At 50.5% G+C, this 23,022-nt stretch overlaps 1 protein-coding gene across 6 annotated transcripts in view; it reads left to right on the forward strand.

The window, feature by feature from the left end:
* Nucleotides 1-23,022, forward strand: part of LMF1 (lipase maturation factor 1) — a 98,304-nt gene that overhangs the window by 43,058 nt on the left and 32,224 nt on the right. For all 6 annotated transcript variants that reach the window (XM_067012640.1, XM_059038485.2, XM_059038486.2 and 3 more), the window contains one exon: nucleotides 10,196-10,344. In XM_067012640.1, coding sequence (XP_066868741.1) covers nucleotides 10,196-10,344 — 149 coding nt within the window. The remainder of the gene's footprint in view (nucleotides 1-10,195; nucleotides 10,345-23,022) is intronic.

The raw sequence follows: 23,022 nt of genomic DNA on the forward strand, positions 1-23,022 counted from the left end.
CAGTAGTTGAGCTCGTTTCCTGTAGATTCTCTTGTTTTTGTTGTTTTTTTATTTCTATATAGGCAGTCATATTTTTTTCCACTTCAGACCTTAAACTTTTATTTCTTTTCTCATTTTTGCAGTGTCTAAGAACTCCACTACAGTGTTGAATAGACTTTTAAAATCATTTATGAAAAATTTCAAGCATACAAAAAAAGTTGAATTGTATAGTAAAAAACCCATCTATGGACCACCTAGATTCTACAGTTTATATTTTACTAGTTTTTGTTGTTGTTGTAGCTCATATGTTCATCTTTCTATCCACCACCAACCCTTCATGTATTTTGATGCAATCCAGAGTAAATGTCAGTTGTCAGTATCCTGCCCCTAAAAACTAAAGATCCAGTGGGCAGGTCGTTAACAAGAGCTCAGCGCACCTTCAGGGTTTTGCCTTGATGAAGAATTCACACACAGTGAAATGTGCAGATCATAAGTGGACGTTGTTAGTTTTGACAAATGCATACACCTGTGTAATCTAGACTCCCATCCAGACGTAGAAAATTACCATCACCCCAGAAAGCTCCCTCATGCCCCCAACTAGTCACCGTTCCCATTTAAGAAAAAGACTGAATTTATTCTGTTCTAAGAGTGAGTCCATGTGAAAACTTACAGGACTTTTTGTCTGTTTGCACCTGATGCTCCTCATGAGGAGGGAAGGTTTGCTTCATGCCAAGCTCCTTGCCTAACTTTGCAAAAGACCTGCTCAGTTAATATCTCTCCTCAAAACCCTCATGCCCTGTCCTTTCCACACAAGAGATCCTTGGTTTCAGTGGCTGGTGGGGAAGGGCGTGGTTAGCTATGTGAATGACAGCTGGAGGATTCTGCATATCCGGCAAGTGAAATTAAAATTCCTGAAATGAAAGCATATCTTAGTTAATAGAGAAGTTTCACCTGCTTTCTCGTTTATAGGCTATAATGTTTTTTTATAAGGATGGGTAGTATTTTTTCTGTTTATTGTTATTAATGTAAGGCACTTAAGTCACAATCTTACCTCTTTGATTTATGTCCTAGAGAGAATGGCCTGTTTTTACTGAGTGCCTTCTGAGCATAGTGTGTGATGATGCATGGCTTTCCATCTCTCCTTGCTTGGACAGACAGCCTGATAGATCCTCATGGTGGAGGTAGTGATTCCTCCCTCCACACCTATACTGCTTTATTTCCCCTTTAAATCTTTGATTATGCTCAACATTGTCCTCATGCAAGCAGTTTGAGTCTTTTGCTGTCTGAAAAGCTTCTGGATTCTTGGCTCTAATCTCAGAACAGACAGTTCCGTCAGGTGCAAGACTGCACTCAGTTCACCGTCTTCTCATCTCCATTGTTGCTGATGAGAACTCGGCTGCTGTTCCTCTTGTCAGTTCTCCGAACATAATGTCTTTCTTTTCTCTGACTGCTTTGGAGGTTTTATCTTTGGTTTGCAGCAGTTTGACTATGATGTGCCTGCATGTGGCATTATCCTGCTTATGATTCCCTGAGGTTTTTGAGTCTGTAATTTATGTCTTTTACCAAACTTAGCTAATTTTTGCCATTATTTTTTCAAAGTTTTTTATGCCCCATTTCTCTCTCCTCTCCTAAGATTCCAATTACATGTATGTTAGCGCTTTTGATGTTGTCTGACCAGTTCCTGAAAGTCTGTTCTTTTGTTATACAATTTTTTAAGTCTCTGCCTCAGATTGAATAACTTTGATTGAGCTCTCTTCATGTTCACCACCTTTTTATTCTGTCATCCAATCTGCTATTAAGCTCATCTAGTAAAATTTTAATTTCAGATATTTTATTTTTCAGTTCTAGAATGTTCTTTTTTATAGTTCTGTTTCTCTTCCAAGTTCTCTCATCTGTTTATGTCTTATGATCGATCATATTTTCATTTATGTTCTTGAGAATTCTTACTATGGATGCTTTACTTTGTCTGCTTGGAGCTTGTGTTCTGGGTGCAGAATGAATGGAGAATGGAAATAATTGAGATGAGCAGTGTGCGGTGGGGTGAGTGTTGCAGGCTTGGCAGTGCCGGGATGGACTGAGGCCCAGGTGTAAATGTTACATCCAGGGAAGGTGTATCTGAGCAGAGACCTGACCAAAGGGCCATAGGGATGGGCACTGGGGGCAGGGACTTGACACACCTGGGCCGTCAGCAAGGGAGGAGACCCCTGGGCAGAGCAGAGGAACAGGTGAGGCAGTCATGGGGGCCCTGGTCAGCTTCATTCTCTCCCTGTAGGTCTCTCTGAGGGTCACCCATGGTGTTTTCCCATGATGACTTGCATCAGCTGACTTAGCTGAAACCTGACCCTCTGCCATACACTGATCCTTCTAGAAGAAAGGAAATCTCTTCTAATGGCATCGAGGACATGATGCCAGAAGCTGTCTCTGCCCCTCCCCGAGTCCCTGAACCACCACCAGGCTCCCTTGCAAATGACCCCTGAGCAAGATTGTGGCAGCTGGCGGAGCCCACTGGGTCCTGGTTCTGTGGCCGAGACGCCCTCCTTCCCCTCCTCATTCCGTGGATGTATGTGCCACCCAGAGAGGGTCTGTGAGGCTCCCTGCCCTCATCAGCCATCCCGGCCTCTGGGCCCAGGAGCTGCCCGTCACGCTGACCTCACGGAGGGCCAGAGACGGAGAGCGTCCAAGAGGCATTGACAAGTAGAGGTATGGGGAGGGCAGGAAGAAGGCTGGTGTGTTCTCTGCCATGGCCCCAGCGGAGACGGTGTCCACGTGGGGCAGAGGCCTTGGGGCTGGCCCGACCTCTGCCCTGACCTTTACCCTGGGCGCCTGCCAGGTGGAGAAGTGTATGTGATTCCCTCCTTTCCAGAGGAGCTGACCCTCCCTGTTAATTTCTGACGAGCGTGGACACACTGGCCTCTCCTCCCTCAGGTGACAGGGCCTGCCCATGGGCAGCGAGAAGGACGCCAGGAACCGTGTCCACCAGTGTGGGGAAGCTCTTGAGAGCTGTGGGTGAGTGGGTCATCCTCCAGGATTATGTGGGTGAGGGTTACCCCGCTTCCGAGGCACAGGGGTGGGGGACAGGAGTTCGCCCTGCTGTGGTGCTGGGAGGGCGTGGCCACTCTGCGCAGGACCTGTGGACACACGTGCCTCCTGGGCTGACAAAGAGCAGGTCTGCCCGATCACCGCCAGCCACGTTTCAAGCTCAGCAGTCCCACATGGCTAGTGGGCCTGGGCTGCACAGGCAGGAGGCAGGTCAGAACCTCCCCTCGTCTTGAGCAACCCCGCGACAGCACTGCCCTGCATCTCGTGAGGGGTCTCACAAGGCACTTTGAGATGAGCTTCAGCTAATTTTCTTTTCTTTTCTTTTTTTTAAAGATTTATTTATTATTTATTTATTTTTGGCTGCGTTGGGTCTTAGTTGTAGCATGCAGGATCTTTGTTGTGGCACGTGGGATATTTCATTGCGGCGTGCGGGCTCTTCGTTGTGGTGTGCGGGCTTCTCTCTAGTTGTGGCGTGCAGGTTTTCTCTCTCTAGTTGTGGCGCACAGGCTCCAGGGTGCATGGGCTCTGTAGTTTGCAGCATGCAGGCTCTTCAGTACACAAGCTCAGTGGCGTGCGGGCTTAGTTGCCCCGTGGCATGTGGGATCTTAGTTCCCTGACCCGGGATCGAACCCATGTTCCCTGCATTGTAAGGTGGATTCTTTACCACTGGACCACCAGGGAAGTCCCATCAGCTAATTTTCATGCACAGGAAACAAAAGACAAAGAAGTGGTAAGGCATTGTGCCCTTCAGCCAGATATATGTTAAATATTTGGAATATGTTAATCCTGAAAAATCTCTGTTGCCAAGTCTCATTTCCGTTGACAGGAAGCATTCTCATATTTATCCCAAACCAGTAAAGCCAGCTAAGGTCATTACTATGGATTTTGTTTTCAGGCTAGCTGGTGACACCTGTGTGGATCTGAGCAGCAGGGGACACCTGGGGCTATGAAGTCTGGTTGCCACAGCAACCAAGTATGAACCAGCACCGTGACAAAGTGCAGTGGGAGGAGGGTCGCTGTGCGGGTCACACAGGTCACTTCCCGTTCCCTGCAGCGCCCAAGGACATCCGTAAAACACAGACTGGCAATTTGCTAAGCGCTTCCTAATTGAGAGCATGCAATTTAAAATGATTTTACTTAAAGCCTGAAGCATTTAACCAGGTCTTTCAAAAACGTCTTCTTGCTAGAAGATGTGTTCCATTTACCATCTGATCTCTGGCTTAAATCCTCAAATATGTGAGAAGTGACCCGGAAGCTGGACAGACAGGGTCCTGTCCTAAGAGATCTGTCCAGCTCACACCGGTTCTGGAGGATTCCTGGGCAGACGTGGCTCTGAGCGGGTCCTGGTAGGGGGCATGGAAGGCTCTAGACCAGGCCCGGCACGAAGGGGGCTGAGGTTGGAGAGGTGAGCAGGAGCATGGCTGCACCTCTGGGGCAGGGCAGCATTAGTACCTCCTGGACCCAGAGGACAGGCCCCAGTCTGTCCCCTTAGGACAAGGGCAGCTCTGCCAGGTGGTTCTTATGGCCGGAAGGGGTTGGTGGACCTGGGCAAGCCCCCGTGTACCATGGTGACTGCAGGAGGGAGTGTGAGGTGGATGTAAGGTGTGAGCAGGCTGGGCGGGGCTCTTGACCTCGCTGGACAGGTGCACGCAATCACCAGGTGCCCAGTCCAGGTGGGGAACAGACAGATTCGCATGTTCACCGTGACGTGCTGGACGGCAGGCGGCTCTTTCTAAACACCAGCGAGAGTTTTCCTTCAAGTTTTGTTGTAGCCTCCCTTGTGTTTTTTACCTGATCTCATTTTATATTGTGTCTCAACAAAAGAGGAAAGTGTTAGCCAGTCATTGGGCAGGGCGTGCTGGTCTGGACTGCAGTGTTTGCAGCAGTCAGCAGCAGCATGCATCTCTCCCTAGTCCCTTCTGGGTGACGGGCAGGCAGACAGTTCAGGAACAGTGTCGTTGGGACCTCCCCCCTGATTTCCCAGCTGCCGTGCAGCCCCCACTCCCCAAGGCCTGACACCACACAGCAAGGCCTGCCCTTTGCTCAATACCCCTTGGCTCCGCTCCGGTGGGCATCGGGGCTCCAGCTGGCCCTCAAGAGCCCATGCAATGCAGGAGCTCCTCTGCCTGCACCTGGCTGGCACTCTGCCATCAAAACGCCAAATTCCTCCAGTGGAGTCTGCATCACACATGCCAAGCGGCCATGATAAAAACTCTCAAGCATGGCTTTGCAGATCAGAAATGTGGAGGAGGGCTTCCCTGGTGGCGCAGTGGTTGAGAGTCTGCCTGCCGATGCAGGGGACACGGGTTCATGCCCCGGTCCAGGAAGATCCCACATGCCGCGGAGCGGCTGGGCCTGTGAGCCATGGCCACTGAGCCTGAGCATCCGGAACCTGTGCTCCTCAACGGGAGAGGCCACAACAGTGAGAGGCCCGCGTACCGCAAAAAAAAAAAAAAAAAAACCCAAACCAAAACAAAACAAAACAAAAGAAATGTGGAGGAGAACACAGGAGTTCAGCCCCGGGTGGCCTGGGCTCCTGGGCCACCTCTGATGCTCTGCTGAGAAGAGAGGCTTTTTCTCCACCTGCCGCTTAGGCCATTCCAAGGTCGCCCGCCTCTGTGAAACTCGTACTTTGCAGGCATTGAGCACGGAAGTCACCAGAGTCAAAGATGCAGGGAGGAGCGGGGTCCGCAGGCCATGTTCCTGGACCACGCCAGCTGGACGTGTCCCATGACCCAGGCCCCGTGTTCTGGACACAGGCCCGGGCAGCCCTCTAGCTTATTAGCCCCAGAGTCTGAGCACCTCTCCTGCTGCCTGAGGTCGGCGAGGGGGCCCACGGCACGTGGCAAGCAGCAGCCAGTGTCACAGCAAATGGAGTTGGGACTGCCCGCCTTGTCCTGCCACCGTTCCAACCGTGGTCTCTGCCTGGGCCACCCCCCCCCCCAGGAGCCACTCTGCCTATTGCGAGGCCCCCGGTAGGGCTGTGAGCAAGACCCAGAACTATCCCCGCCAACGCCAAAGTGACATCCTCCCACAGGATGGGGCCAAGGACAGTGGACCAGGCACTCCCCCAGCTGACCCATCACCCTATGTCTCAAGCTTTGGCCTCTGAACCCCACCTGCTCATCACAGCAGGTTCTGACTGCACTTGTAGGAGGCGTGGGGCTCTGTGGCAGAGCGAACATCGGCACCTGGGGGGACAGGGTGGCCCCAGAACTGTCCCCAAGTTGTACAAACAGCCCTTCTTTGCCGTCCGTAGCTGCAGAACAGGCTGCTATGCCCGTGAAGACTGGGAGTGACTTACAGCTCCGAGTGTTCCCAGGGTGGGCGGCTCAGGCAGGAGTGACAGCCCGTCAGGAGGGAAGCGTTTTCCCCTTCTCCCGCTTTTAACCATGAAGCTAATGGGTTTCCTACTCATAACGTGGATGGTGCTGTCATTTTTGAAGGATCCATGCCTGCGACATTTAATTACTCTAAGTAACTGTAATAGTTTCGAGGAGGTTGTGAGGCCTCAGTTGCTTTCAGAGCCATTGGGTAGCCTCTGCCACTGCAACCTTGCTTTAGATCACATTTCCTTTCTGGTTGGTGGCTTAGCCTGTGCCATCCTGACCTTGACTCTGGGTGACCACAGTGCCTGGCGAGCCCCCTCTGAGCCCCCTTGACAGTCAGCAAGAATCCCCCACGAGGAGTCGCCCGGCCCTATCCTTGTCCATCCTGGAGTGCCATGCCCACTCTGCGGTGACCATGTGTTCTGCATCACCAGGCCCATGCCAGGCCGCCCAGTGGTGGATTATCCAGCCTTCGATAGAAGAGCATCTTCGCTCTTCACAGGCCCACGAGGACAGAGCCAGAAGTCAGGACCACATTCACATCGGAGCTGTTTGGGGAGCAGGTGCCCCATGTGGCGAAGGAGTGAGGGACCCACGGGTCACAGGTCGGGCCAGGAGACTGAGGGGCCGAATTCAGCATGTTGTAGGCCTTCCTCAGACTCGTGTGCAGCTCTGGCAGACACGGACTGAGTGATTCAGAAGCACAAGTCGGGAGGAGGGGAGCATGGAGAGCATCCACTTCCTCTGACCGCTTGAGTCTGCTCAGCTGCAGCCGGTCCAGCCCACAGGCACCCAGACTGCCCAGAGCCTGCAAGGCAAGGGGCTGTGTCTGCTTTCAGACCTGGAGGCCACCGACTGCGGCCAGCCCTGAGCTCTGCTCAGGACAGGGCTGTACGACCCTGCAAATCCCTGTCGGAGCCGTCCCCAGAGACAGTGAGCAAGCGGCTCCTTGGGAAGGCCACCCCCGCCGCACCTCACCCAGCACGGAGGGTGGGCGCCGACCCTCAGTTTCACGAGGACGCCTCCCAAACATGGCTGGACGCTGGGCCGCATTCCTGGAAACCAGCCAGTAGCCGCGGAGGTGAAAGTTCTAGCAGCAGGTGGTACAGCCCACGGAGACTCCCCCGGTCACTTGCTCACCGTCACCCCAAAGCCACTGGTGGGATGTCTCATGCCGTGGGCAAAACCTTCCAGGCCCCCGTGAAGGGGCTGTTGCCTTGCCCTCCTGAGGGGTCTGCGCATAGGCTGGGGTGCACGTCTGGGAGGAGGGCTTGTCTTTCTGGGGCCATGGAGAACAGTGGTGGTCCTTGTGCCAGCAGCATAGCTGCTGACCACCAGCGGGACCCCAGCAAAAAATGCAGAGCAGGTGGGTGCAGGCCACCCTCTCCTCCTAACGGTGCCAATGAGCGCTAACGGCCGGAGTGGCGGCCAGCGAGCAGGCAACCTCAGCTTCCGGCTGGAAAATGGCTATGCCGAGATGGGGGGTGGGGGTGGCCCCATGCACCCAGCAGGATGAGGGAGGTTCCGAGTTCAGGAGGAGGCAGGAGGGCCAGGTGACACGTACGTCCCTCGGGTGATAGCGGGTCCCTGTCACCTGCTTCCTGGCACTTAGGAGGGTCTCTGGGCTCTGCCATTTGCATTTCGCTTTGATTGGTGTCACTCAAACTGCACATTAAAATTCCGTTTGTCGCGTCTGTGCAGAGTGAGGTGACAGAGAAGGCAGACCCGGGCTCTGGGGACTTCTCTGCCTGCCCACGTGAGGTCTGCAAGCTGCTGAAGGGCTTCCAGGGAGCGTGAGCAAGGCCGGGTCCCCACTCCTGGGCAGGTACGTGGGCTGTTCCAGCCTTGCTTTCTCTGGGGCCTTCCCAGCTCAGCCTGGAATACCGTGTCCGTCTGCCCTGCTTGCAGGGCCGCATTGAGGAGGGGGGCGGACAAGTGGCCTTTGAGGTCCCTTCTCAGATCTGAAGCGTCTGCGGATAAGTCCTCCCAGGTCACCACTCCATGTTCTGCCGTCATAAAACCACATGTTTTAAAATGCCCCCATGTAGAAGGAGTCCAAGCTTAATGAAAATGACTTCTCAAGATAAAACCAGAGAAGGTGTCACATAAGGAACAGAGTCCACTTCTTCCTGTTGAGGCAAGAAGGGGGTTTGAAGCACATTGTGAAGCAAAGGTCGTCCATGTCCACGAGCAGAAGGACGAGTCCTGGACCCAAAATGAGCAACGCTCAGTGTCTGGAACCTCGTACAGCAGACGAGCACGAGGGCTTCCTGCCTTCTTCCCTTGAGGCATCTGGGGGAAGCCGAGTGTGTGCCCTGGAGGCCGGCTCAGCCCACGTGGGCATCCCACACACTGGGTCCCCAGAGGAGGGTGGCACCGATGTCCCTATCTCGGCCTTGGCCAGAGCGCCGTGAGCTCTGCCTTCCTCTCCCGTCGGTGACAGCTGTGCCGACAGGCCCACCGTCTCCATTGGTCGTGGCCTGGCCATAGCCTGGTGGTGCTCTGGGCTCCAGTCGCCTGCCTCACTCGGCTGCCTCCCCTGGGCACCCCTCCCCAGCACTGTCCAGGCTTCTTTCTGCTTCTGGAATAATCTCCAGACGGTGCAGGGCGCACACTGGTGGCCCCAGATCCCCCAGCACAGGTGGCTCAGCCGATGCAGTGAGCCCACAGAGACCCCAGGCAGTGACGGCCCACCGTTGGTGCTGCCCTGGTGTTGGCACTGCTGCCTTTGGGCAAACTCACCTGTTTGTCTTCCAGTGAAGAACCGATGTGGAACTGAGCTTCAGAAATCCAGAGCCTATAAGAGTCAATGGGATTTCTCCCTCCACATTTTACTATGAAAAATTTCAAGCCACAGAAAGTTTCAAACAGTTGTACAGTGAAAACCCGCAAACCCACCGCCTACGTTCTGCTGTGGCCGGTCCTTGGCTCTATTGGCATCATCACACATCTGTTCACACCTCATCTTAACGTTCAGTGTGTCTCAGAGTGGGGTTCAAAATTCATTTAGGTTTGTCTGGTTTTTTTGAGAAAGAAGTTTACAAACATTGAAATGCACAGACCTTAAGGTGCTTTTGGTAAGTCTTGGCCAGTGCACCACCATGACCAGCTCTCGCACCCCCAGGGCGCAGACCCCCCAGGCAGCCAGGTTCTAATTTCTCTCACCTGCATGGGGGCAGCTTGTTCTGGAACCTACATCAATGGAACTGTAGAGTGTTTGCCCTTGTCTGAAGCGTCTCTGACGCAGCAGAATGTTTTTGAGGTTCTTCAGTGTGGTGTGAAAGGGAAGTTGTGCAGCCCACAAAGTGCAGCGCAGCCTCCTTTTGATGCAGCCCGAGACCAGCTCCACATTCCGGGTGTCCCGGGGACTCAGTGTGAGGGGCCGTCTCCACGGTAGGAGCGAGAACTCAGGTGTGCTGGCTGCTCACACCTGCATTTCTCACATGGGCTCCCCAGCAGGAAGAATGACTGATGCCCCCCATCCAGCAGTGCCAGGCTGAGCCACGCAGGGCCTGTACTTGCTACTCGTACCCCGGCTCACTCCCTCACCTGGGCAGATGGGACCACAGTCTGCTCTGCACTCAGCAGCTCACGTCCGGGTCGTCCAGCCTGCTCGGTGCCCGTGTCCACCCTGGTGACTCCTCAGGGGCTGCGCCGTGTCTGTGGGCACCCTGCGAAGGGCAGGAGCCACGGCCTGAGCTGCTAGGCTCAGCCAGGCGCTGTGGATTGGTTGCTCTTTGTCCTGTTTGAAGGACCATCTGGGTTAAGCCGGGTTTGGTGCAGTTGCTTCCTTGGAAAGTGTCCACTGCTGCTCACTCATCCTTTGTGTTCTGCTGCCCTCATTTCAGGATGGGAGTCCCAGCTTCTGGAGACAGGCTTCCTGGGGATTTTCCTGTGCCCTCTCTGGACTCTGTGTCCATTGCCCAGGGGGACCCCCATGTCCCGGATCGTCCTGTGGGGCTATCGGTGGCTGATTTTCAGAATCATGCTCGGAGCGGTAAGTAGAACTTTTATTTATTATACTTGGAAGGAAACATACTAAAAACGAGTGGCTGCCTTGCTGCCTTCCCGCTAGCCAGGCCAGCCGTGCCCCTTCTACCACTTTCCATGATGTCCGAGGCCTGTTTCTGAGCCCTCGATGCTCCACTGGTCCCTCTGGCATAGCCATTTTCTGTGGGAAACAACCAGGACTTGAGGCGTTCCACGGGGATACTCAGGGGAGGGCCCCCTGGTCACTCCTTCCCCCGCCAGCCCTCCTGGTGTGTATGGAGCATCTGAAATGTAGGGAACTGTGTTAGCGGGTCACATGACGTCATCTGTGACCCCGGCCTCACGCCCTCCTGTCTCTCTGCCGGTGGAGCCCCTTCTCCCGACGCCTCCCCGTGTGGTTGTGGTGGTGCTCAGCTGTCCCACTTTCCTGCCACGTCCTCTCCCCCTCACGCCCTCCTGCTGCGCCCTGGGACCAGGCTCCTCGACTCCCACCTGGCATGCAGCCATGGAAAGTGCACGTCTCAGTTTTAATTACACCTTCAAGTTTTCAGAAACTTAAAATCAGGAGTGAGGTGGTTCACCAGGCAGAGGTCTGGGCGACTTCATGTACCTTCCCTTCCGCCTCTGCCCTGCTTGTTATGCTAAAATGTAAAATACCCATTTCTTTGACATCGTCCAGACAGTCTAGTGTCTGTTTGCTCTAAGTCGTTCCTTGTGGGGGAAAATACAAGCCTGCAGGGGGGTGGGTGCCGGCGCTGGTCCTCCTGCAAAGTCGGTGTCCTCCACTGCACCGTGCTGCCCCTTCCTTGTCAAATGTTCGGTTTACTCATGGGCTTCTTATGTGAGGTAGGCCACGTCCCCCGGGCAGCACAGCGCCATCTTGCCCTCTGCGGTTCTCTGTATTTGAAGCCCCCGTCGCCCCACATCCTGGCTGGTGCCACGGTCTGCTGGGAAGACTGAACTAGCAAGTGATGGCATCTGCTGTCGAGGGGGAAGGGCCGGTCCTCAAGCAGGATGGGCATCCCCTCTAGGACCATGGGTTCCCACTCCCACGGGCTCCCCTCCTGGACTCCCAGGGTGTTGGCCGTCATGCCGTGGTAGTTCAGGTAGCTGCCACATCTGCGCCATCTGGCCAGGCTCCGGGGGCACTGCAGGCAGCTGGGTGCAGAGGGATGAGCTCTGTGGAGGGTTGGTAGGGGAGACAGGCGGGGGTGGTTGGCCAGGTTCCTGACCCAGCGGGGTATGAGCAGCTACAGACACTTGGAAACACTGTGTTGGATGATTGTGTCGGTCCAGATTCCACGGCAAAGTGTGATGCTTTCCCTAAACTCATTTTTCCATTTAATTAGAAAGATGAGTGTGGTTTTCATAGGTCCCTTTGATGAAACATGAAACCGTGAGCTGTCTCAACACCACACAGGTGTTCTTAGCTTCAAGGCTGCTGTTCCTTGTCCGTCTAGGACTCAATTGTAGATTCTCTCTCATCTGGCTTTAAAAAGCATAAAAACATATGCATTGTTTCTAAGGACTTTATCAGGACCCTACTGGGACGATAGCTTCGGCTGCAGAGCCCTGGGTGGTGGAGCTGTCAGGTTGCTCTGAGCATGGTTCGCGGCTGCACAAACTCCCACGATGCCTCACAGGGGCGGCGAGTCATTAGCATGTTGTAAAGCACCTTTTATGGCATTTTGATTGACTGTTAGCACCAGCTGGATAAAAAATTATCAGGTGCACTAAAAGGTGTAATTACTTGATTCCGTCTGTACGTTGGATATTATTAACCTCCCTTCGTAGGAAAGCAGAACGACAGAGTTGACTTGATAAAAAGGAATGACGGCAGCAAGTTGTCCAGTCCGTAGGAGCTGAGCAGACGTTGCCCGGGATGAGCCCGGCCCCGACTGTCTGCTGCTCGATCAGAACTGGCGACTGTCCTGGGCGCTCAGACCCGCTTGTAGTTCTGTAGTCTGGCCATGCTTCACATGCCCCAGAGGACAGATTGGTCCTTTCAGAGCTCAGCCTCAGAGGGGACCCCAGGTCGTGTGGGTGGGGGTGCCCAAGCAGAAGGAAGGAAACCTCTCTGCCCGCTGATGGCCTGGTCCCCCCAGGTGTCCGGGGTGCAGTCGGTGTGGCCATCTCATCCTCAGGTGTCTGGAGAGGTGGCACCAGGCTTCCCTTCTCTGGAAGCAGCTGGAAACTGGACACATGGTGACAAAACTGTTTTCCCACCCGACGACAGCCAGGTGGGCCGGGGTCCAGAGGGAAACTCTCGAGCCGAGCCCTTGACTGCCTGGCTCTTCGTGGAGGCCAGGTTCCTTGCCACAGGGAGGCAGTGATGGCCGGAGGGCTTCCTGCTGGAGGCAGCGGCCAGGGCACAGAGGGGAGGAATCTGTGCAGAGGATGCAGCTCCAAGGACAAAGCATCACTTCTGTCCAAAATGCATCCTCTGATCTAACCATGAGGAAGCATCAGACATGCCTCAACTGTGGGATGTTCTGCACAGCTTCTGAACAGCATCTCAAGTATCCAAGTCATACCTCAGTTAAAGCCTAAGGAGCCATCAGCCAGGACGTTAGTGGGAAGCTGGTGAAACCCAAGTAGGGTTGAAGTAGTAGTGACACGTGTACAGGGTCTCCTTGTCATTTTTACAGCTTTTCTGAAGTCTAAGAGTTTCTTCGAAATAAAAGTTTAAAGAGAAGTAGTATGGGCAACTTCATGCACGTGAAGTGGGCAGTTAGAGGACATAGAGGTAGGTAGGTTTCTGACACTGACACAAGAGGGTCACTACAGCTGAATCATTTTACAAACTGAGTCATTAAACATACAAAAGGTGCCTCCCACAGAACACTTCAGGCCCAGATGACTCCACTGATGAGATTTATCAAATATTTAGTGAAGACATGATAAAAGTCTGCACACACTCATTCAAAAAATGGGAGAGGGGACCCTTCCCAGCTCACTCTCCTGAGGCCAGTGAAGACAAGGACATTTCAAAAAAGGGAAGTTACAGAATACTGTTCTTCAAGAGCACAAACAAAAATTATCAAGGAATTATTAGCAAATGAATCCAGAGTACATAAAGGTGTCAAGTCCAAGTGGGATTTTCCCCAGAACGCAAGGCTGGTAGGACATGAATGAGATAGATGTAATTCACCAAGTTACCAGATATAAGGAAGAAAGAGATCAAATGATATGTTCATCTCATTCTAGGTAGAAAAAACATTAGACAATGTTAAACGCTTATTCACAATTAACAAAAAAAAATTCTCAGCAAACTAGAAATAGAAGGAAACTTCTTCAACCTGATAAAAGATAACTATTCAAACTACCTACAGCTAACATCATACTAAATGGTGAAAGACTGAACATTTTTCCTCTAAGACTGGGAACAGGGCAGTGGTGGCCAACCTCCTCATGGCTAGTCAACAGTGTGTTGAAGATCTTAGCTTGTGCATTGAAGCAAGAAAAAGTGGTGAAGGCCCTGAAGATTGGAACAGAGGAAGTAAAATTATCTCTGTTCATCACGTATATGGAAGATCACAAGGGCCGTAGAACTAAGGAGTGAAGTCGACCAGCGTGCAGGACTCAGGGCCAGTAGTTCTATGAGCTGGCAAAAACTATCAAAAACATGAAAGTTTAAAATATACCCCTAACATCCACAACCATAAAATACTTAGGAAGTTTTCACGGAAGTGCGACACTTGTGCTCTGAAAACCACCAAACGTCACTGAGAGGAGACTTGGGCAAGTAGATCTTCCACGTTTGTGGTCAGAAGGCTCGTTACCAGCCAAGGGACAGTTGTCCCCAAACTGGTCAATAGATTTCATGCAGCCCCAAACATAATCCTAGAAGGTTTTTCTTTTTAGAAGTTAACGAACCGAGTCTTAGGTGTGCGTGGAAATGCCCAGGACCTAGTCTTGAATGAGAGTAAAGTTGTCGGTGTCACACTGCTTGTGGGTTCAGGCCTTCCCAGAGGATGTGGCCCTCGAGGCGCCAGGGGAGGTGAGAGGCCGAGAGCCGTATCGACGGGGTGGGTCAGTCTGGAAATAGTCCCACACTGAAGTCACGGTCAAGTGACCTCTGGACAAGACAGCAAGTCAGTTCAGCTGAGAAAGAAAAGTGTCTCCCCCGCTGGTGCTGGGTATCCACGCGGGCACACGGACCCCATCCCCCACCATACCACACACGACAGTCAGTTCGAGGTGGACGCAAACGTAAAACGGAGACACTCCTCACAGATAACTTAGAACGTTCACAGTCTTGGAGAGGCAAAGATTGCTTACAGCACAGAAACCATTAACCATAAAAGAAAAAAAATGGGTAAACTACATCAAAACGGTGAAAGTCTTGGGTTCTTCAAAAGACACCATGGAAAAACGGCAAGCCATAGGTTGCGGGGAGCACTCATAACACACACCTGGCAGAACCTCCATGTGGCATATGTGAAGAACTCATGCATGTCACTAACGGACAGTTCACTCTGAAAAAGGGAGAGGTCTCGGCAGGCATGCGCGTGGCCGTCCCAGCACTTGCACGAAACACACATGGATGGACACTGAGGTTCCACCCGCCCATGAGGACAGAACTTAGCGGCTGACCAAACCAAATACTGGCTCACTTAAGTTGCTGTAACAAAATACCACAGCCCAGGTGGCTTAAACCACATTTATTTTCTCACGGTTCTGGAAGCTGGAAGTCCGGGGTCGGTGTTGCAGCCGATTCTGTTTCCGGCGACGACTCTCCCTAGCTTGTAGATGACACCCTCACACTGTGTTCTCACCTGTTGGGTCAGCTCCCCACCTCACATGACCTCCTTGACCCTGCGTGACTCCCTTGGTCCAAACGCAGCCGCACTGGGGGGGTCAGGGCCTCGACATATGAATGTTGAGGGGCGTGAGCAAGAGGGAGTCCCTCCATGCTCTCCTGTGGGCATGTAAAACAGTGCAGCCACTTGGGGACGCAGTTTGGCATTTACTTACTGAGTTGACCCCACGCCCACCTTGTCCCCCAGAATTTCCACTCAATACGTAACCCCAGAGAAGTGGAAACGTGGTCACAGAGGCCTTTTACACAAACACTTGCGGCAGCATTATCCACATGCACCAAGAACTAGAAACCAACCACAGTCCACCAGCAGGAGGGTGGGGGCGGCCTGGCCCAAATCCCCCAAAGGCAAACCACCCAGCCGGACAGGGACCCAGTGCCGAGCCCACAGGCATCGTGCAGCTGAGAGCAGTAGCCAGGAAGAGGTCCCGCGTGAGTCCTTGTGAAGGTTCTGGAATCGGCGGAGCCAGCAGGCGGCCACAGACCCAGAGGCTCTGTCACATCTGGGATGTGGGGTGGGGATTGATGGGCGTGCAGGAACTCTCGAGGCGATGGGGTGAGGGTCCACGGGCATGCACATCCACACAAGCCCCTCAGCTGCAGCTTCAGGACAGTACATAAGTCATTTCCTGCAACCTAACAAGAGGTCATCGTAAGGGGAGCCTCGGGAGGTGGTCCATCGGCCCCACAAAGAACAGAGTTGTGCACACCCCACCGAGCCGGGTTTTCCTGGGCTGAGCACCAGTTGACACAACATGCCTTCAAGCCCTGGAAAGACCATCAGCCCCGCCAGGCAGTGCAGCTGGAGACAGGCTCCCAGATGCTGCTTCCTACCTGTTGCCCGAGCCTGGCCTGTGCGGCATGAGTTCTCGTTATTTGTTCCCGCTGATACAGAGGTGACTTGACGGCCCCAGACTGTTGCCACACAGTCCGAGGGGGTCAGGGTGGCCACCCCACATTGGTGTGATTGGAACTGGAATTCAGGCCATCCCACGCTGGTGCTTCACAGCTGTGTGGCTGTTCTGTGCGTTGGCATCCTGGGGCCAGACCGAAGCAGTGAGGAGCTGCCAGTTCCTCACAGGAGAGGGCAGACCAGGCCCAGATGCACTCCTTCCCTTTCCGTCCTCAGAGCAAAGAGTGGAGACTCTCTCACCTGCAGGAAGTGGTAGATGGTGTAGGTGTCCAACTCACTGTGGTTAAGCCCTTTAATTATGCTTTAAAGATAAAAGTTTTCACTTTCGGACTTCCCTGGTGGCGCACTGGTTAAGAATCCACCTGCCAATGCAGGGGACACGGGTTCAAGCCCTGGTCTGGGAAGATGCCACATGCCACAGAGCAACTAAGCCCATGCGCCACAACTAGTGAGCCTGTGCTCTAGAGCCCCAGAGCCACAACTACTGAATCCTGCGCACCTAGAGCCCGTGCTCCACAACAAGAGAAACCACCGCAATGAGAAGCCCTCGCACTGCAATGAAGAGTAGCCCCCGCTCGCCGCAACTAGAGAAAGCCCGCGCACAGCAACGAAGACCCAACAAGCCAAAAAATAAATAAGTAAACAAACAAAAAACTATTTTTAAAAAAAGTTTTCACTTTTATCTCAATCTGTTTTTGTAGCTAAGTTCATACTGGCCAAAGTTTTCAGCTGGAGCATGTTAAACACCTGTCGTGGAAGCCAGAGCCCTTGGCTCCTGGTCCCTATGCTTCTTCCATGGGGAGTGGGCGGGGATGTTCCACACGGGCGTCCTCAGTGGTTCCAGCCCGTGCTGGGCCCAAGAACTGTGCTCACTCGATGGCTGACATTCTGGGAACTGAGCCAGTATCCGTGCTACTGGGAGTTCTCAGACCTGGACAACGCCAAGGGGATACCACCTGGGTCAGTCTGACCCCTAGGAAGTCGAAGAACGAAACCTGTCTCTTTTCTGTACCTCCCTCCCTCCAGCCTGGCCCCCAGGGGTGTGTGCACGTGGCTGTCGGGTGGCAGTGGCTGGCATCTCCCTCTTCCCATAGGAGCCTTGCTTGGTGTTAGGGCTGCCTCACAGGGGTGTCCTGGGCCCACAGGGAGAGTGGCAGTGAGAAGAGGCGGTGCCCGGAAGTTCAGAGTCATCAAACAAGGGAAGTAGGAACTGTCCTGCTGCTATATGTCTGGCAGTGGGGGGAACCCATCCTGCTGCTGGATGTCTGGAGTGGGGGAACATGTCTGGCTGCTGGATGTCTAGGTGGGTGGGGAAGGCTGTCCTGCTACTGGATGTCTGGGGGGGGACCCGTCCTGCTGCTGGATGTCTGGGGGGTTGGAGAATCCGTCCTGCTGCTGGATGTCTGGGGGTGGTGGGGGTAACTGTCTCCTGGACGGCTGCTTCCACTTGCATTAAGTAGGTTGTTGGCGTGGCTTTTATTTTCCTGTATATTCTCTCTACAGTTCTTCCAATATCTTTTACTACCTTTCTCCTGACACTAAATTGTTTTTATTTTATTGCTTCAAATTTTGAGTTAAGAATGTAATTCCCTAAGACGACATGATACTATACATAGAGAATCCTAAAGACACTACCAGAAAACTACTAGAGCTAATCAATGAATTTGGTAAAGTAGCAGGATACAAAATTAATGCACAGAAATCTCTTGCATTTCTATACACTAATGATGAAAAAATTGAAAGAGAAATTAAGGAAACACTCCCATTTACCATTGCAACAAAAAGAATAAAATACCCAGGAATAAACCTACCTAAGGAGACAAAAGACCTGTATGCAGAAAACTGTAAGACACTGATGAAAGAAATTAAAGATGATACAAACAGATGGAGAGCTATACCATGTTCTTCAGTTGGAAGAATCAACATTGTGAAAATGACTATACTACCCAAAGCAATCTACAGATTCAGTGTAATCCCTATCAAACTACCAGTGGCATTTTTCACAGAACTAGAACAAAAACTTTCACAATTTGTATGGAAACACAAAAGACCCCGAATAGCAAAAGCAATCTTGAGAAAGAAAAACAGATCTGGGGGAATCAAGCTCCCTGAGTTCAGACTATACTACAAAGCTACGGTAATCAAGACAGTATGGTACTGGCACAAAAACAGAAATATAGATCAATGGAACAGGATAGAAAGCCCAGAGATAAACCCACACACATATGGTCACCTTATTTTTGATAAAGGAGGCAAGAATAGACAATGGAGAAAAAACAACCTCTTCAATAAGTGGTGCTGGGAAAACGGGACAGCTACATGTAAAAGAATGAAATTAGAACACTCCCTAACACCATACATAAAAGTAAACTCAAAATGGATTCAAGACCTAAATGTAAGGCCAGACACTATCAAACTCTTAGAGGAAAACATAGGCGGAACACTCTATGACATAAATCACAGCAAGATCCTTTTGACCCACCTCCTAGAGAAATGGAAATAAAAACAAAAGTAAACAAATGGGACCTAATGAAACTTAAAAGCTTTTGCACAGCAAGGGAAGCCATAAACAAGACGAAAAAACCCTCAGAATGGGAGAAAATAGTTGCAAATGAAGCAACTGACAAAGGATTGATCTCCAAAATTTACAAGCAGCTCATGCAGCTCGATATAAATTTTAAAAAAAAACCCAATCCAAAAATGGGCAGAAGACCTAAATAGAGATTTCTCCAGAGAAGATATACAGATTGCCAACAAACACATGGAAGGATGCTCAACATCACTAATCAGTAGAGAAATGCAAATCAGAACTACAATGAGGTATCACCTCACGCCAGTCAGAATGGCCATCATCAAAAAAATCTACAACAATTAATGCTGGAGAGGGTGTGGAGAAAAGGGAACACTCTTGCACTGTTGGTGGGAATGTAAATTGATACAGCCACTATGGAGAACAGTATGGAGGTTCCTTAAAAAACTACAAATAGAGCTACCATACGACCCAGCAATCCCACTACTGGGCATATACCCTGAGAAAACCATAATTCAAAAAGAGTCATGTACCACAATGTTTATTGCGGCTCTATTTACAATAGCCAGGACATGGAAGCAACCTAAGTGTCCATCCACAGATGAATGGATAAAGAAGATGTGACACATATATACAATGGAATATTACTCAGCTATAAAATGAAATTGAGTTATTTGTAGTGAGGTGGATGGACCTAGAGTATGTCATACAGAGTGAAGTAAGTCAGAAAGAGAAAAACAAATACCATATGCTAACACATATATATGGAATCTAAAGAAAAAAAATGGTTCTGGAGAACCTAGGGGCAGGACAGGAATAAAGATGCAGACGTACAGAATGGACTTGAGGACATGGGGAGGGGGAAGGGTAAGCTGGGACGAAGTGAGAGAGTGGCATGGACATATATACACTACCAAATGTAAAATTAGCTAGTGGGAAGCAGCCACATAGCACAGGGAGATCAGCTCAGTACTTTGTGACCACCTAAAGGGGTGGGATAGGGAGGGTGGGAGGGAGACATAAGAAGGAAGAGATGTGGGGATATATGTATATGTATAGCTGATTCGATTCACTTTGTTATAAAGCAGAAACTAACACACCATAGTAAAGCAATTATACTCCAATAATGATGTTTTTTTAAAAAAAGAAAATACTGTAAATTTTCATTGAGGAGAATTGCAGCTAAAATCAGCAGTTTTCATTGAGATTTGCATCTTTGCTATGGCTGAGGCAGGTCATTTTCTTTCTTTTTTTTTTTTTTTTTTTTTTTTTTTTTGGCTGCACCATGCAGCTTGTGAGATTTTAGCTCCCCAACCAGGGACTGAACCCATGCCCTCAGCAGTGAAAGCGCCAAGTCCTAACTACTGAACCACCAGAGAATTCCCTGGAGCAGGTCGTTTTTATGTGAAATGGAGGGGATGCGACATAAAAGGAGGCTGTGGAGAATCTGGGCACAAAGACGAGCCTCTGGGCCCTCAGAGGCAGCACGAGGATGTGCTTTCCTGGCCTCTGGGCCCTCAGAGGCAGCATGAGGATGTGCTTTCCTGTCCGTACCTGGGCAACTGCCATGTAACCTGCAGGCTGCAGACAGCAGCCTCAAGTCCCTTCTCGCTAATCAGAAGGGGCTCGGTTGCTAACCACCTGTGCTGCCCAGCTCTGTGCTCACACCTGCTGCACACCCCATGGGTCCCCGATGCTCCTTGTGTGCAGACCGTCCCTGTCTTGTTAACACACACAAAAAGCCATATCTAAGATGGAGAAAATAGAGGCCCACAGGACCTACCATTTCAGGGTCAGAATTCAGCAGGGCCAGGAGCCACAGCCATGCTGTGATTGAAGAACACCGTGAGAAAACACTGTCTTCACATAACTGGCGGTTTTGTCTGAGATCCTGCCATGAAGTCACCTGGAATATTATGAAAGCTTCAGGCCAATAAATTTGACAACATAGGTGAAATGGACAAATTCCTTGACAAGCGCAGCTTACCAAAACTGAGACAGAAGGAAACAGGAAATCGAAAGCGCTCCATATCTGGTAAATAAATTGAATCTGTAATCAAAAACCATTCCAGAAAGAAAGTGTAGGCACAGTGAAATGAAACATTTGAAATAAAACATTTGAAACACCAGTGAAATCAAACATTTAAAGAGGAAATAATAGCAATCCTACACAAACTCTTGGAAAATAGCAGAGGCAGGGACACTTCCCAAATTGTTTTCTGTGACCAGCATAAGAGTGATACCAAAACCTGATGAGGACAGGACAAAAAGGAAAATAGAAACCAGTGTCCCTCATGAAGAAAGACACAGAAACCCTTAGCAAAATATTGGCAAATCAAACTCGGCAATAAAAGAGGCATGGTTTATCTCAGGAATGCAAGATTGGTTTAATATTTGAAAATCAATTAATGCAATTCACTATACAACAGCATAAAACTGAAGAACGATTTTTTTCTCCTCAACAGATGTAAAAAGTACACAATACAATGCAATACCCACTCAAGGGCGTGTTAGACGGGGCTTCCTCAGTGGTAATAGAATGAGAGAGCATTCATGTGTGATTAGAAACAGGCCTGTTGTCTGTTTTTGCTGCTGCTCTTCAACACTGTATTGGAAGTCCTAGTGCAATAAAACAAGAAAAAGAAAGCCATAAAGATTCCCCAAAAAAGAAATGAAACTTATTCACAGACATGATTGTACATGTACAAAACCCAGTGGAATCTTAAAAAGCAAATTTAGCAAGGTTGCAGGATACAAGGCCAATGTGAAAAATAAACTGTACATCATATACTATTACGAAGTCATTAGAGCGGACTTCCCTGGTGGCGTAGTGGTTAAGAATCCACCTGCCAATGCAGGGGACACGGGTTCGAACCCTGGTCTGCGAAGATCCCACATGCCACAGAGCAACTAAGCCCGCGTGCCACAACTACTGAGCATGCTATCTAGAGCCTGCGAGCCACAACTACTGAAGCCCGTGTGCCTAGAGCCCGCGCAGCAACGAAGAGTAGCCCCCGCTCGCCACAGCTAGAGATAGCCCGTGCATAGCAACAAAGACCCAACACAGCCATAAATAAGATGTCTTTTTCACCCAGATTTATATGTAGACTCAGGGCAATTCCTGTCAAATTCTCAGTGGGCATTTTGGGAAAAGTGACATGTTGATTCTAAAATTTACATAGAAATAAAAAGAAATTTGAAAAAGAACAAAGTTGGAAGACTTATACTTCCTGATTTTAGAGCTTAATTTAAAACTGAAGTATGGGGACTTCCCTGGTGGTCCAGTGGATAAAACTCCGTGCTCCCAATGCAGGGGGCCCTGGTTCAATCCCTGGTCAGGGAACTAGATCCCACATGCCACAACTAAGGAGGCTGCATGCTGCAACTAAGGAGCTGGTGAGCCACAACTAAGGAGCCTACCTGCCACAAGTAAGACCCATGCAACCAAATAAATATTTAAAAAATAAATAAAACTGAATATGGTATTGATCTAAACTGTAAAAATAGATCAGTGGAAGAGAAGAGAGTCCAGAGATAGACCCACACCTCTGCTGTCAACTGATACTCAACCAAGGTACCAAGTCAGGTCAATGGGAAAATGAAAGTCTTTTTTTACAAATAGTGCTAAAATAATTGGAAATCTGAATAGAAGAATAAAATGAGCTTTGAGTGCTCTTTCATCTATATCAAACTCTAATTTGAAGTAAATCATGGACCTAAACATAAAAGCAAAACCAAAAAGTTCTTAGAAGAAAACATAAAAGAATATCTCCCAGAAACAGACCCACACAGATGCAGTTGATTGATTTTCAACCAAGGCAATAAGCCAAATCAGTGGGGCAAGAAAAAATAATTTCTTTTAACAAACATAAAAGGTAGAATCAAAGTTTTTTGAAGATAACATAGACAGTTACCTTGGGGTGGTAGACAGAGATTTCTTGGACAGGGCACAAAAAGCACTAACCATTAAAGAAAAATATTGATAAATTATACTTCACTGATATTAAATTTCTCCATCTTCAAAATACACCATTACGAAAATGAATAGGCAAGCCCCGCCTGGGAAACACCTGCAGTGTACAAGTCCAGGTGAAGTCTAACATTCGGAACCTGCAGATCACAGTAGGAAGGTGGATGCAGGACCTGAACATACTTCACCCTCGAAGGGATGGGAACGGCGACAAGGACGTGAAAACTGTGGGGCGGCATTTTGCACCCGGGAGGGGCTGGGTGTAAAGCACTAGCAGCGCCCCAGGTCTGAGGGTCTGCGGGCCATGGGATTCCTGGTGGGAGCATCACTTGGCTCATAAGGGGTGCGGTGGTGCAGCCTTGCTCAGCAGCCATAGGCCAGTTTCCTACAAGGCAAGACATGGCCCCGCCTGTGAGCCCGCCTTCCGCTGCTGGGAAAGGAAGCCTGTCC

The sequence above is a fragment of the Kogia breviceps genome, chromosome 14, assembly GCF_026419965.1.
Source record: "Kogia breviceps isolate mKogBre1 chromosome 14, mKogBre1 haplotype 1, whole genome shotgun sequence".
Lineage (NCBI taxonomy): Eukaryota > Metazoa > Chordata > Mammalia > Artiodactyla > Physeteridae > Kogia > Kogia breviceps.